This window comes from Engraulis encrasicolus, chromosome 5 (assembly GCF_034702125.1).
Source record: "Engraulis encrasicolus isolate BLACKSEA-1 chromosome 5, IST_EnEncr_1.0, whole genome shotgun sequence".
In the NCBI taxonomy this organism is placed as follows: domain Eukaryota; kingdom Metazoa; phylum Chordata; class Actinopteri; order Clupeiformes; family Engraulidae; genus Engraulis; species Engraulis encrasicolus.
The window spans coordinates 40968474-40982795 of record NC_085861.1 but is presented as its reverse complement, the minus strand read 5'-3'; the positions used below and the strand labels follow the sequence as shown (position 1 = coordinate 40982795).

The 14322-nt window shown below is 43.8% G+C and overlaps 1 protein-coding gene across 2 annotated transcripts in view; it reads left to right on the top strand.

Moving 5' to 3' along the window:
* Positions 1–8613: 8613 nt before the first annotated feature.
* The window catches only part of LOC134449451 (raftlin-like), a 145071-nt gene continuing 139362 nt past the window's right edge, over positions 8614–14322 (top strand). Inside the window, exon 1 of one of the 2 annotated variants that reach the window (XM_063199388.1) lies at positions 8614–8702. In XM_063199388.1, the coding sequence (XP_063055458.1) occupies positions 8667–8702 (36 nt within the window). In that variant the 5' untranslated portion in view covers positions 8614–8666. Of the gene's footprint in view, positions 8703–12278; positions 13260–14322 lie in introns of those variants that run through there. The other variant, XM_063199389.1, reaches the window with a different exon arrangement.

Here is a 14322-nt window from a genome sequence, read left to right as displayed (position 1 = left end):
ACACCAAATGTCATGTTCAAGTCTTATTATGCTACAAGTATATATTAATGGTGTATGGGGGTCAACTATAAGACATATTTGAAATTATATTGCGGGCCAAATAAAATGACACCACAAACCAGATTTGGCCCCCGGGCCAGAGTTTGACATCCCTGGTGTAGACTAATACTTGCTTTTGTCACATTACATGCGTAGCCACATATCTGACATGTTGCTCTTTTTAATAATCACAGTGATTGTAAAAGAAACAATTGTTTAGATTTATCTGATTTGAGAGAATAGTTAAATGATATATGGTACAAACACTTTATAACTTAAACACCAGCTATGGATGTTATTTCATCACGGGTATTTAGTATAATATGTAATATGAAATATGTTGCTCCTAATTTGTAACGTGATGACAAGCAACAATTAACTATACAAATGTCCATTTCTATACCTTGCTGTGGTCTTGGCTTACCTGCTTTAGTGTGCTGAAGTCTTGGTGAAGTCCAGGTTGTGCCCTGTTTGCCGCCCGCTCACCTTTATATACTTGTGGCCAACAAGGAACTGCACACACATACACGTGTTCTTGCTCTATTAATAACACTTGAGAAGAATAAGGGGCTGATGCCAGAAAGCCATAACTCCTTTATCCCACAGCCCTGTGGAAAGCAAATACGCATATGCCTGGGTGGTGCCACTACGCCGGGTACACTTTGGCATTAAGGCCTATGTGAATGGAGAGGGTTCTCCCAAGGCACTGGTCAACAAACGGAACAATGATTAATTCTATAGAGACTGTAACGATAGATTACTCTCAGGGGCCAGAGAATACTAAAACAATTCATCACCTTTGTGTGTGTTTATCATGCGCCTGGACATGCATGATTTACATGGAATTGGCCATTTGTGTAGATTTGGGAGCATTGTATTGGATCAATTTCAAGAAAAAAAGAATCTGCATTGTCACCCGGTCCTGATTCCTGGGTATTGGCACGCCAGTGTGACTTCATAGTAATGTAATCGCTGGTGCAAATGTTTGCGTAGTACCGGATGACGCAAGTTGAAATAAATTGGAGGCCATGGTTTATATAACAACCTGCCCCCATGATATGGACAGCTGTTTGTGAAGTAGGAGTTGATATGAGATACGGTATTTAGATTGATTAGAGGATGTTTATCTCTTAGCCAATGGGAGCTTGAATGATTGTGGAATGAAAAAAACAGATCAGACTGCTGTTTACATTGGGGATGTAGATGAAGTAATGCATGGGCAGATAGTGAACGCAAAGCTTGACAATAGTGGAGGTGCCTGCATAAATGTGTGTCGGCCAATCTACACTGACTTAAAATTTATTTTCCGTTTCATGCTTTGAATGTTTTTTTCTGTCCCTTAAATGTCAGTAGTTGATGCAAACTTGATCCTGTCAAGTGAGGTGTATTTTTATTTATTTATTATTTATTTTATTTTAGTTTATTTTGCAATGTTTGTTCTGAGCCATCTGTCAGAGTTTGCCAGTGGAGTTTTCTACCCACAAATTGCTGAAGTGGTCAGTGGAATCCTTTTTTGGCTGTTAAGTCAGATGACTCGTGAAGGTGATTAACTAACTTGAAAATGTTGCCTAGTCTCCCTTTAATTTTCATCTTGTGCAACTGCAGCATCAGTGGTAAAGATTCAAGTAAGAAGTTACCGTAACTCTCTGATACATGTGTATTTGAAGTGAACTTTACAACACTACAGCACCAGTTGTTAAAGGTACACTGTGTAAGATTTTTAGGGCTGTATTCTCCCACCCGTGTAATTAAAAAAAAAAACGTGCAACAACGCCTCCGCGTTTACTGAAGTCAGTGACTAAACGGGGCTTACGCGTGGTTTCACCAGTTGCGCGCTTTGGGTGGGTCCAGGCCAAAAGCAAGGAGTTTCTCATGTAAATTAATTCTAAGCGCATTCTCCCGTCCACTTACGCACGTTTGCCTTTACGCACTTCAAAGGGCTGTAGTAAGGTCAAGCGCCACTATGAGGCAAAATGTAATATTGCATTTGATGCTCGCTTGGCTCGCATTTGGAACATTTAACACGGTATGCTTTGTTGATGTTCCTTACCGTCACCGTGAGTCCAAATCGAAACTCAATTCTCTGTTGTTGTATTTATAAACTACACAGTTTCACATAAACATTCTACATTAACTGTGGCCAAATATGACGAGCTGCCCAGAGCATGTTCTCATATCGGTGACCTTACAAACAATCATATCATATCATATTATCATATTATGTTGTGCCCACGGACTGCATCCAAAACCAAAAACACCTTGTTGCACCATGCACTAGTGGACAAGCACATCAGACTTTAGAGTGCTGTTCCAGTCGTCTGGACAGCCACCCATAGGCTAATTCAAAAACAACCTTCACAATTTTTACTATGTTGTAGCCACGTTAAGAAAAGGAGTTATTGCAACTCCTCCACTTATTTATTGGAACTCGTGCATATGTGCATGTAGCCAATTAAACTTTCTGGACTGATGCCCGACATACAAAACCACCATCAACCTACGTATTGAGGTAGGCTACAGGTTGTCCTATCTGTATTTGTAAGACACAAAATATTTCCTGAATATCATTACAGCTAAACGTAAAAAGGTAGGCCTACATATCTGAGCACGTCTTTGGCATTTTGCTTCTGGTCTCTATTACACCCCATCAGCTGCGTGTTTAAGTCCTGGCTTGGCATTGCAGTATAAAGTCTCCGGTTTTTCATGATGATCGATTTCCTTGTTCATTCTTCAGCATGCATGCAAGTGTCATATGCTGACGGACAGCTGAGATCCACATATTTCCAATGATATTAATGTCACGTTGCTGCTGTACAGAGAAGCGGAGAAGGACTTTTAAAATCAGTTAATAAAATGTGTTTCTTACTGTGGAAATTGAGAGGCAATGATCAGCATTTTCAATCAGTTTTTAATTTCCGGCATTGTCTAGGCAACAGACCAAACTCCATTTTTAACAAAACGTTTCATCATGTTTATTATTTCAATCAACCTTGTTGATGTGCACCAAAACGCTGAGCTGAGTTCCCGCGAATGGGACACATCGCGTTTCCATCTCATTATCTCACCTCCACTACTCGCCTTGTGTCTGTGGAAAGGAGCGGAGGTTAGATTTTGAAATGCTTTTGCACGATAACTTTTGCCATGTGGTTTTGAATTCAAAGTTGAAGTTCAGTTTTGGATTTCAATGGACTGCTGAGGTTTCCACATGGTTGATCTGAAAATCCATGCTCCATGGTTTCTTGGTAGCCACAACTGATGAACTTGGAAAAGACTCATCGCCCCATTTAGCATATATCACGCCCATGTTGGGCTACGCACTGTTTTTCGGAGTTAAGAGCGAGGTGGTGTGGCGATGTTCCAGATCGGAGAATACGCGCAAGATGAAAGCTCGTAAAAGGTGCGCGCGTAAAACCGACTTAATGGGAGACAGGAGAATTCCGCCTTTAGTTGTTTATTTCCAGAATCCATGCTACCCATTCACTAATGTTACCTTTTTCATGAATACTTACCACCACCATCAAATTCAAAGTATTCATTATGACTGGGAAAATTGGACTTTTCATATATGAAAAGGGGTATCTTCTCCATGGTCCGCCATTTTGAATTTCCAGAAATAGCCATTTTTGGCTACAAAAGTGAATGTACTTGGGCCATACTAAAAATAGTAGTTAATTACTTTGTAAACTTTCATGAAAAGATCAAATTTGGCAATAGGCAACCCAGCTTCAATGAGCAGCACAGTTGCAGTACCTTTTTGACAATTTCCTGCACAGTGTACCTTTAAGTTAAGTTGAGACATGTATCCATACTGCCCTGCAAAGGCAAAGTGCAGTAACTTCATATACTCGATCAAAATGGAGTTTAGACTGAAAATGGTCTTCATTTAGACCTCCTTTATCTTGTCACAAAGCATTGTGGTCCAATTCTATCCTGTTTTAAAGATATTGAAATATAAAAAATAAAAAAGCAGGCAGTCATCGGTCAGAGTATTGCGTGATCATTTTTAAAATATCTTCATTTCCAAGTATTTGTGCATTTGTTCACATTCAAATATTTGTTATTATCTGTGAATACATCTACAGCCAAGTATCTGTCAAAACAGATTTGACAAAAGACAAAACGTCAAAATGTCTACATGTACGTATGTGTGTTTGGAATGAGTCAGTTCATTTGTAGTGAGTCACCCACCCACTTCTGATTCCTGGGTACTGGCACACCAGTTTGACCTACTGTAGCTGCTAATAATATCCTAATCACTGGCTTTTATCACATGCCAAATGTTTGCTTTGTACATGATGACACAATGTCAAATAAATTAGTGGCTATAGTTTAACCCTTGTAAGGTGTTCGTGTTTTGGTTACATAGAAGGTGTTCGGGTCAATTTGACCCGGGCATATAGAAAAATTATTAAAAATGAAAAAAAAGAATAGCTCATATTCACCCTCATGTTCCCTTACCATGCCTGTGAATTTCTGTTTATTTATGTTTTTGAGAGTGGGAGATACAGAGAGAGAAAGATAAGGAGACGGTGAAGAAAGTGAGTAAACTCAATCCAATGTCTCGGATTGAACCACGAGCGGTCTTATCGCCCAAGGTTGAAATATCGATTCACAACTGAGGGACTCTGCACTCCTTTTTCCACATACTTCACCCTCTGCCTTGTCTACTCAACTTGTGATCACTGATGTATCACAAAGTTTAGAAAATATTGATGTATTAGCCCCCCAAAGTGATACGGGTCAAAATGATTGTGTAATAGAAATGTGCAGGGGGTCACAATTTTTTTTTTTCCGATTCATGTTCCTCACTGAAAATGAGCCAAAGCCAGTGAATATCAGTGCGAAAGAATAATAACTGATACTATTTTTTCTCAAGCCAAAAACTGAAAACGGGTCAAAATGACCCGAACACCTTACAAGGGTTAGACAACACGCCTGCTTCATGATATGGGCTGCTCTTGGTGTTGCAGTTGATGGTGTGATTGATTATTAGACGGTTGATTGCATTGGAAAAGTAGGTGAAGTATGACGTAGATGAAGTATGTCTGTATGGGGGCAGCTGTTGCCTAGTGGTTAGAGAGTTGGTCTTTTAATCTAGGGGTTGCAGGTTTGAATCCCACCTGACCTCTCCCTACATCTCCATCCATGGCTGAAGTGCCTTTGAGCAAGGCACCTGACCCCACATTGCTCCAGGGACTGTAACCAATACCCTGAAAAATAATAACTGTAACCGCACGAATACACCGGCCATGATCTGAGCGAGACGAGCGACGGAAGTAATGATTTTGTATTGAGTCACGCGACAAAAACGATTCAGGCGACTAGAGGCGATTTGTTTGTAGTTGAACACCTGGGAATATTATACAAATAGCTCGTAGCGCTCTTGCTGCACAAAGGCAATTCTTTGTCGCTTGAATCTCGTCGCGACCGGTGTATTCGCCCTGTTAAGTCGCTTTGGATAAATAAAAGCGTCAGTTAAGTGTAATGAAATGTAATGTAATGTCTGCAAAGCCTTTTCATGCAAAAAATAAATAAACGTTTTTTCAGGCCTACATCTAAACTAATTTGACCTGTTGCTTGTTGTAGCACTTTACTGCACATTGGATTCATCTTGTGAAACTAGAGTTAGGGGTCTTACACACCAGAGCGGTAAAGCGGCGCTGAACGGCCGCGGTTTTTACCGGCGTCAGTGAAAATACATTGAAACATATCTGTCCTTACACACCAACCGGCGGTAGTGGAGCGTCAGCGGCGCGGGAGCCGGCTCCGCGCCGCGCTGCATTTGGAAAATAGAACTCGAGCGTATTTTTCACGCCGGCGACCAGCGGTGTCTCATTCAAATGAATGGCAAAGTAGCATGCTAGCGTTGGCTGTGGGGAGGGTTTTGAATAGGACTGGCCGCGCACACCGACGCTGTCAGTGTGAAAGGCAGAGAAAAACACGGCGGCCAAAACTAAGCAGAAAGACCGCGTTCGTCCCGGGACCGTTCCATTCCGCCTTGGTATGTTTTGGCCCTTAGAGTAAGTTGCCTAAAGGTGTGTATCAGTATCTACCATTATATACTTTTTCTGTGGTTGACCCCTCAGCACACTTTACGCTGATCTCGGCTATGTACAGGAAATGAATTCCAGTTATATAACAGCAGATAAACTTGCCCTTTTAAGTGCTGTTGCTTGGTGACAATGAGCATATTGAGAGGGTCCTCCGTCACATTATTACTTCAGGACTTTCAAGTTCATAATATTATACCTATACAAAGACACAGAAGTGCAATAGTCTAGCATGTCCAAGGAATTGGGATTGGAATTTACGCTCTCCTTGATATTGACTCACAAGATCTTCTCAATGAAGTCCTGATAGTGATGTTGACAAAGAGAACAATCTCTATGATATGATCTGAAGTGATCTTAAAGTGATACTGTCCCATTTTTTGAAATAAGCTCATATTGCACATCCCCTTGAGTTAAATAATTGACTTTTACCTTTCTCCTGTACTTTCAACCGTTCTCTGAGTACGGCAGTGCAAATTTTACCTCCAAGCTAGCCGTTAACATTGACTCCTATGAGACCAGTTTGCCGCCAGAGACACTGCACACATTTATTGTGTGAATAAAAGTATGCATTTGGAAGATGGCTGCATCCTATATTTACGTAAACTAGAAATGCACTCAGAGAGTACAAACCTCTGCCAAGGAAGCTGTTTGATAGAACATTTGACTATGTTACACACCTTAATTTTTTCAAGTCATTCTGCCTTGTTTTTTGTGGATTTAGACACTGGAATGTCAAAATTAACCCTCTTCTGCAATGATGAAGCGTCTTTTTTAAAATAAATCATGGATCACTAACAGCAAAGTGTCATAAAAATCCGTTCATAACTTTTTGAGTTATCCTGCTGAGAGACAGACAACAGACAGACAAATTACCTCTGCCTACCTCTGCTAGATTACAGTAATATTTTCATCCATGATAATAGCGCTCCCAATTTGACAGCGCCTGATACAGCTTAAGTTGGCTGATGGTTGTTGATGTCAAATCATTTTCAAAATGCATGTATATCAAAAGTTTCTTCTCTGCACTTTTGCCCACTGTAAAAACTCAGGACGGTCAGATCAAGAGAACAATACTGTTTGATACTAGCCTTGCGCGCCATCCTACATACTTCTGCCAAGAGATTGGCTCTGTTCTATGAAATGGTAGTATTATGGGATGGTAAGGACCAGGCTAGTTTGATACAGCTGAGGACAAAATGTGAGCTTTCAAAATGTTTTCATTAAGTTATTCTCTTCTGGTGGTAACCAAAAAGAAAACCTTACTTGCCAAGCACACAATAGTGAACCGTACGACAAAGAGTGATGTGTCTTCACTTTTTATATATACACTTTTTATATATACTACTTTTATATATACAGTACTCAGTAGGTTTTTTTGATGCAGTCAGGGATTTCATTATGATGCATCGTCTGACATGAATGAAAAATGCATGGCAGAGTGGCAAAGATCAAAAGGAAATTCACACCTTTCACTTCACAACACAATGAAAACAGTGTGTCAACCACTGAATTGTAAGGTGTGTGCGCACGCGTGCATGTACGTGTGTGTGTGTGTGTGTGTGTGTGTGTGTGTGTGTGTGTGTGTGTGTGTGTGTGTGTGTGTGTGTGTGTGTGTGTGTGTGTGTGTGTGTGTGTGTGTGTGTGTGTGTGTGTGTGTGTGTGTGTGTGTGTGTCTGGCAGCGTACCAGAGGTTCATCATTATAAGCCTTAAAGGGTTACCTGCTATTCTGGTTTTGATTGTGTGTTGTTCTAACCCTTGTTCAGATATGTTACGAGCCACGTATGCAAGAAGCACAAACTGTACATATGTGTCAGAAAAAAAGCTTGGTGCTTCTCTAATTTACTCTATATTTGAATGTTTCACTCATATGATATTTGAACATGTTCCTCCTCTTGGTAAAGAAGGACATTCAAACTCTTAATTTATGTACCTAATGGAGAATCATAGCTCTGTACGTAGAAAATGCAATAATTGTGACACTACAATATTAAGAAATGTGTTTTTTTATTATTATTATTATTTTTACAGTATTTGTCTATATATCTTGCAGTGTCAGTCATCCTGTCAGTGCCATTCAGTGCATATCAAGATGTGTCTATCAATTCAATCCCAATAAAGCCGTTAGTATTATTTCTGTTCAGATTACACATGCCCAAGGTGTGGTAGCAAAAGTTGCATTGCCCAAATTTAAGCCCTTTCCTCAAGGTTACCAAATGGGGGCTCTGACCACTAAGACCTTGGCTCATTGACAAGATAGTCAGAGGCAGAGCACACCCACAACAACCCTAATGATTGGATGATAACCATTTCAGTATCCTATTTCCCCTCCTCACCTTGTGCTTTTGGCCTTGTGTTGTCAGGCAAGACATTATTGCCAATATAAGTTTTATTCACTAGCTTGCAAAATCACAGTTCAAAGATCATTTTGTCATTTGCAATCGGGATGTTGTATGGGGAAAAGTCCCCCAAAAGTCGCCCCTGTTAAAAGAAGGGAAACTTTATATGTTTCTTCCAGGAGACGGGATGTCAGTGAAGCACAAGGCCACAAGCACAAGGCGAGGACGAGAGGTTTGATGACGAGATGCACCCACGGTCACATCACCAACACTGTAAGTTTGCTCTTCCAACACAAGGGGGCGACGCCATCTCAGAAATAACCCAGGCAGCGGCTCGTCCATCTGCGACCACATCTGTTTTCATTTCGCCAGAAGGCATCACTCACGGTTACCATTATGACACTGGTAATTAAAAGCACCTGGAACATTTGAATCTGATGAAATCAAACTGATTACTTTGCAAGCAGTGATAAGAATAACACAGGCCGCTGCAGAGCAAAAAAAAAAAATGACTGGACTTTCTCAAGTAGGAGGAACAGTGCCACATCTTACACAAGCAGTCATCCTAACAAGTCCTTTCTCTTTTCCACACTAAATCAAGCTAAAGAGACTTACAATGTAGGAGTATGTCGGTCATTGGTCCCGTATGCTGTATGTGCTTTTTACTGCAGTACTAATGATCTGTGATATTGCTGTGATTTTTCCTCATATGCTATTCTCATTTTCTCTTGGTCTCATCAGTTTGGATTCAATTATGTATGAACACTATGATATCACACGGATATCATACAGAATGGCAAAAAATTACATGCTTACTATGGATAGCCTAGTTAATAGTGTCATGTATTCTTCACAAATGGAGTGCAAAAATTAAATGGAAACATACATTTCGTCTTTTTAACCATCTCTCCTCTCTTAGTCTGTCCAAGGCCATGTTTTTGAGAGCTGTTTTCATGTCTGTCTCTTGGGGGAAACCAAAATTAAGATATAATGGTGAGGCTCCCATCATAGCCTAAGGATGCGGGAAGCATCCTGTTTGGTTGGATGCAGGCTGAAATGGGGGTTTTAGTGCACTCGGCCTCCATTTTGTTATTATTCCCTTTTTCCTCTTCCTCTTGTAACCCCCACAACTGTCACTCACATGCTCACTGGGCCCCTATCTCAGGCAATCTCCCAAGAGTGTTTCAAGGGGTATGAAATAAAAAGAGAAAGCCCCCTCTCCCCTGCCTCCTCCACTCTTCATCCTCCCTCTACCTCCACCCAACCCACACACCACCCCACCCCACCCCACCCCACCTCACCTCACCTCACCTCATCCCACCCCACCTTACCCCACCACCCCCAAAGTGACTGCTGCTCAGGGCTATGGTGGCAGAGTACAGTAATTAGTCTTATGCATGGAAGATCAGCACCCATAACCCCCCCCCCCCTCCACTCACCACCCTGCCCGCCCTGCCTGCCTGCTACTCTGGCTGCTGCTGAAGGAAGCGCTCCTTACCACGCCTCACAGTCGTGTACTTCCTGCTTTAGTTATGTCCTAATGAGGATAGGAAACAACAGGATTCCTGCCTGCCGGAGCTCTCCTGCTTTTATTATATATATATATTTTACTTTTATTATTATCATATTGCTTTTATTCTTCTGTGTCAGCCGGCCTGCCTCTCACTCTGCGGGGGCCAAAGGATGTCTGTTATAAGAGACAGTGGCCTCTAAAAAGCCTATGAATCACTAACCACCCACTGTCTCGTCTCTCCTCTCCTCTCCTCTCCTCTCCTCTTCTCTTCTCTTCTCTTCTCTTCTCTTCTCTTCTCTTCTCTTCTCTTCTCTTCTCTTCTCTTCTCTTCTCTTCTCTTCCCTGCAAGGGCAATAGAGTGGTAGACTGAACAGGAAGCCCGGTGCTTTCATGCGCCCTATCATTAATTCCTGGCCTGAAGTGAGGTTTGACAAGGGCAACTTCTGTGCATTGAAGAAAAAGAAATTGGCATGTACAGTTTGTCAGATTGAAATTTGACTGAAATAAAATGCTTCTGAAACGGAATACGCCAGATCTCACCCAATGGTATTGCGGGGAGGAAGGGCGTAGGGACTCTCTCTCTCTCTCTCTCTCTCTCTCTCTCTCTCTCTCTCTCTCTCTCTCTCTCTCTCGCTCTCTCTCTCTCTCTCTCCCCCCCTCTCCTTTATCTGTGATTTATGGTGGCTCACGCTGACACCAGAAGAGGGTTATTGGGTGAGCGATTATTTTGTCAGCTCTCCTTTGCGCGGTCGAGGACAATGCACGGCAGCGTGACCCATGTGTTCACAGCCGAAAAGAGCTTCCTGCTACGCTGATGTTTATGTTGCTTCTTGGAAGAGCAAGCTCGGTCTACAGAATTGTGTTTGCTTCCTTCAAACACAAGTCAATACCACCAACTGCTGAAGATCTTTTTTGTTGTACTGAAGTTCATTCACGTAAAAAAGCGCCATCTTGGCCATGTTTGTGTGTATATCGGTTGCCTTTTGTGGTTTTTGGGGCCATTCCCCAGTGCGTAATTGTTTGGGTTGTGTTGTGGCCATCTTCCCAGTTCAGAATGGATTGTTGTGAGGATAGAGTGTGTGTGTGTGTGTGTGTGTGTGTGTGTGTGTGTGTGTGTGTGTGTGTGTGTGTGTGTGTGTGTGTGTGTGTGTGTGTGTGTGTGTGTGTGTGTGTCTGTGTGTGTGTCTGTGTGTGTGTGTGTGTATGAGATTGGAGCGTAGTATTGTGTGTGTGTGTGTGTGTGTGTGTGTGTGTGAGATTTGAGCGTATTATTGTGTGTGTGTGTGTGTGTGTGTGTGTGTGTGTGTGTTTGCGTGTGCGTGTGCGTTTGCGTGTGTGTGGGAGGGTNGGTGGGTGCACCGTTGGGCGTCTAAAGAGGTTCCATGTCAGTGGTCTGTGTCAGGCGTGGGCTGCCCTCTCACACAGATTGTCCTGAATAATGGATGCATGGCTATATTGGGTTTGTTTGTCTCAAGGTGTGTGTGTGTGTGTGTGTGTGTGTGTGTGTGTGTGTGTGTGTGTTTGTGTGTGTATGTGTGTTTGTGTGTGTGTGTGTGTGTGTGTGTGTGTGTGTGTGTGTGTGTGTGTGTGTGTGTGTGTGTGTGCACGTGGGTGGGTGGGAGTTTGTGTAGGCGTCAGGGTGGAGGGGGGCGGGGGTTTCATGGTAGGAGCACTAGTAGTGTTGGTGGAGGTGGTGATGGTGCTGGTGGTGATGGTGATGGTGGAGGTTGGTTCTTCGTCTGGGACTGATGAAAAATGCATCCCCATCCCGTGCTGTGCTGTGTGTGAAGGGCAGACGCAGACGTCGTCAGGCCCCCGAGCAACCTCTCACCCACATCCACAGTGTCTGAGACAGAGAGAGAGAGAGGGAGAGCCACCATCCGTCTAGCCTTCACTCCCCTGGGCCAGTCTTTCAGAGTTGTTGTTTTTCCTCTTTTCTTTTCTTCCCTTCTCTTTTTTTCTTTGATGCCTTCAGCCCTGTTCTGTTTTGCGCCCCCTCTCTCTCTCCTTCTCTTCTTCTCTCTCTGTCTCTCTTTCTTCCTGCATCCCCCCTCTCTCTTCCTGGTCTTTACAGTACCTAGTGTTTTCCATGCCACCCTCTCTCTCTCTCAATTACCCCTTTACATCTACCACCCCGCTCTCTTCCTCCTCCTCCCTCTCCTCCTTGTATTTAGCGTCTGTGTGTGTGTGTGTGTCTTATTCTTGCATCCCCCGCCTCTCCCCTTTTCCTCCTTTCATGCTTCTCCTTCTCCCTCTCCCTCTCCCTCTTCCTCTCTCTCTCTCTCCCCCTCTCTTGCTCTCTCTCTCTTACACACACACACACGCTCTCACTCGCGCTCCCCTTGCCTCTCCTGCTCCATTGGATTCTTCAGTCAGCGGACTGGAACTGTAGCGGCTGCTGCTCAACCCGAGGGGGAGAGCAAGAAGAAGAAAGAGGAGAGCAAGAAGAAGAGAAGGAGGAGAAGAGAAGGAGAAGGAGGAGAGAAGAGAAGAGAGGAGAGGAGAGAGGGAGTGGAGGGTAGGAGACGTCGCGTTGGTGTCTGGGTTAGACAGCTCTGTCGTTTCCACACAATCACAGAGGAGAGGCAGTGAGGAAGAGCTAGACACAGCGAGAGAGCGAGAGAGCAAGAGAGAGAGAGAACGACAGAGGGGGGCAGAGAAACAGAGTTAGTGAGTGAGTGAGTGAGTGAGAGAACAAGAGAGAGGGAGCGAACGAGAGAGTGAGAGAGAAAGCTCAGCAGGAGAGAAGAGGTAGACATGTCAGAGGATGTGGTTTTCCTGAGCTTGCAGTACATCGCACAGGCATACTTTGAGCATGACCTAAACAAGAGCACGCCAAAAAGAAGTGTGCTTGCTGCTGCCTTCCGTTCGCTCGCTGCAAAAGAAGCCAACCTCAGTGGGAGAGAAGAGAGAGAGACAGACAGAGAAGAGGGGAGCCCGTGCAACTGATCCCTTTGGATTTTAGTGCCTGATCGTGTCTTTAATATTTCTTGTTCTGGCCATCCGTCATTTTTTGTTGCCTCGCTGCCAGAAACTCTCCGGTCTTATCAGTGCCTCTCGTGCTCCTGGCAGGAAGGGGGTTTTTTTTGGTTCGGAGGGGATTTTGTTAGCTGTCACCTCTGTGCCGCGTGCGTGTGTGTGTGTGTGTGCTGTGCCTTGCTGTGCTGTGCTGTTCCACACCGCGCTCCTGTCACTCCCGTTTCATGCCTCTCTCCGGCTGTTGCGCCGGTTGGCTTGCCCACTCCTGATCTCTCTCTCTCTCTCTCTCCGTGGCTCAAGTTTTGAGGAGGAGGCATTTGTCACCACTTTCACAACAGGTACAGTGAATGCCTTTTGATATGTCTTGTCTCTGCATTTAAAAATGTCACCATTTTTTCTCATCTCCTTGCCTTTGTACTTGTCTTGTTTTCTTATATCTACGGACATGTGCGCATGTGTAAAACATGCAGTGCTGAGAGTAGCACAGGACCAAATACAATCTAGAAGATGTTAAATCAATATTCTAACAGTTTAAATGAACACTGCATTCTTTGTGTCTGTTTCTGTGGTGGTGGATGAAGAAACTTCCTGCACAGTAAACAGAAATTGATTTTATCTATGTGCATATTTATCTTTGAAATTCAGCTTGTTTTTTTCCCCCTCTCATCATCTCAACTCGATATGTTTTCTACGCCCCCAATGTGCCTTCCGGCAGCAGTGCGATGGTTTCGGGCGCTGCATTAACAGTCTGTCATGGGGAGCCGCAAACCACAAACTTTGCCACTTGGCGCGTGTTGACTCCGCAGCTGGCTGGCTGGCTTGCTGGCTGTTTGGCTGCCTGGCTGTCAGATCATGTACCCCTCTCTCTCTCTCTTTCTCTCTCTCTCTCTCTCTCTCTCTCTCTCTCTCTCTCTCTCTCTCTCTCTCTCTCTCTCTCTCTCTCTTTTTCTCTCTTCTCGTGCCTAGCGTGTAGTGAGCCTATCACACAGATCAGTGACCTGGTCAGTGCTCAGTCACATGGGCAGCGTGCGGTGTGCTGTGGTGTGGTGTGGTGTGCTGTGGAGAGGAGGCAGGAATGCCAGCAATGCTTACACACTGGCTCATGGGCTCATCTTCATTTCACAAGATGCACGCCAAGGCACGGCATGCTGAGAAAAGAAGGAGTGTGTATGCATGCATCCCACAGAAAAGAGGAGGGGGGAGAAAGAGAGAAGACAGAGAGAAAGTGTGCAAGAGAGATTGAGAGATGAAGGGCAGGAATGGGAGAGGAGCTCTGTCTGGTAATCAGCTCCAGCCTTCGGTTTCTTCAGTGTCACCCTGTAGCCTTTACTCTGTACCCTCTACTCAGTAGCGCTACACATACACACTGTGTGTGTGTGTGTGTGTGTGTGTGTGTGTGTG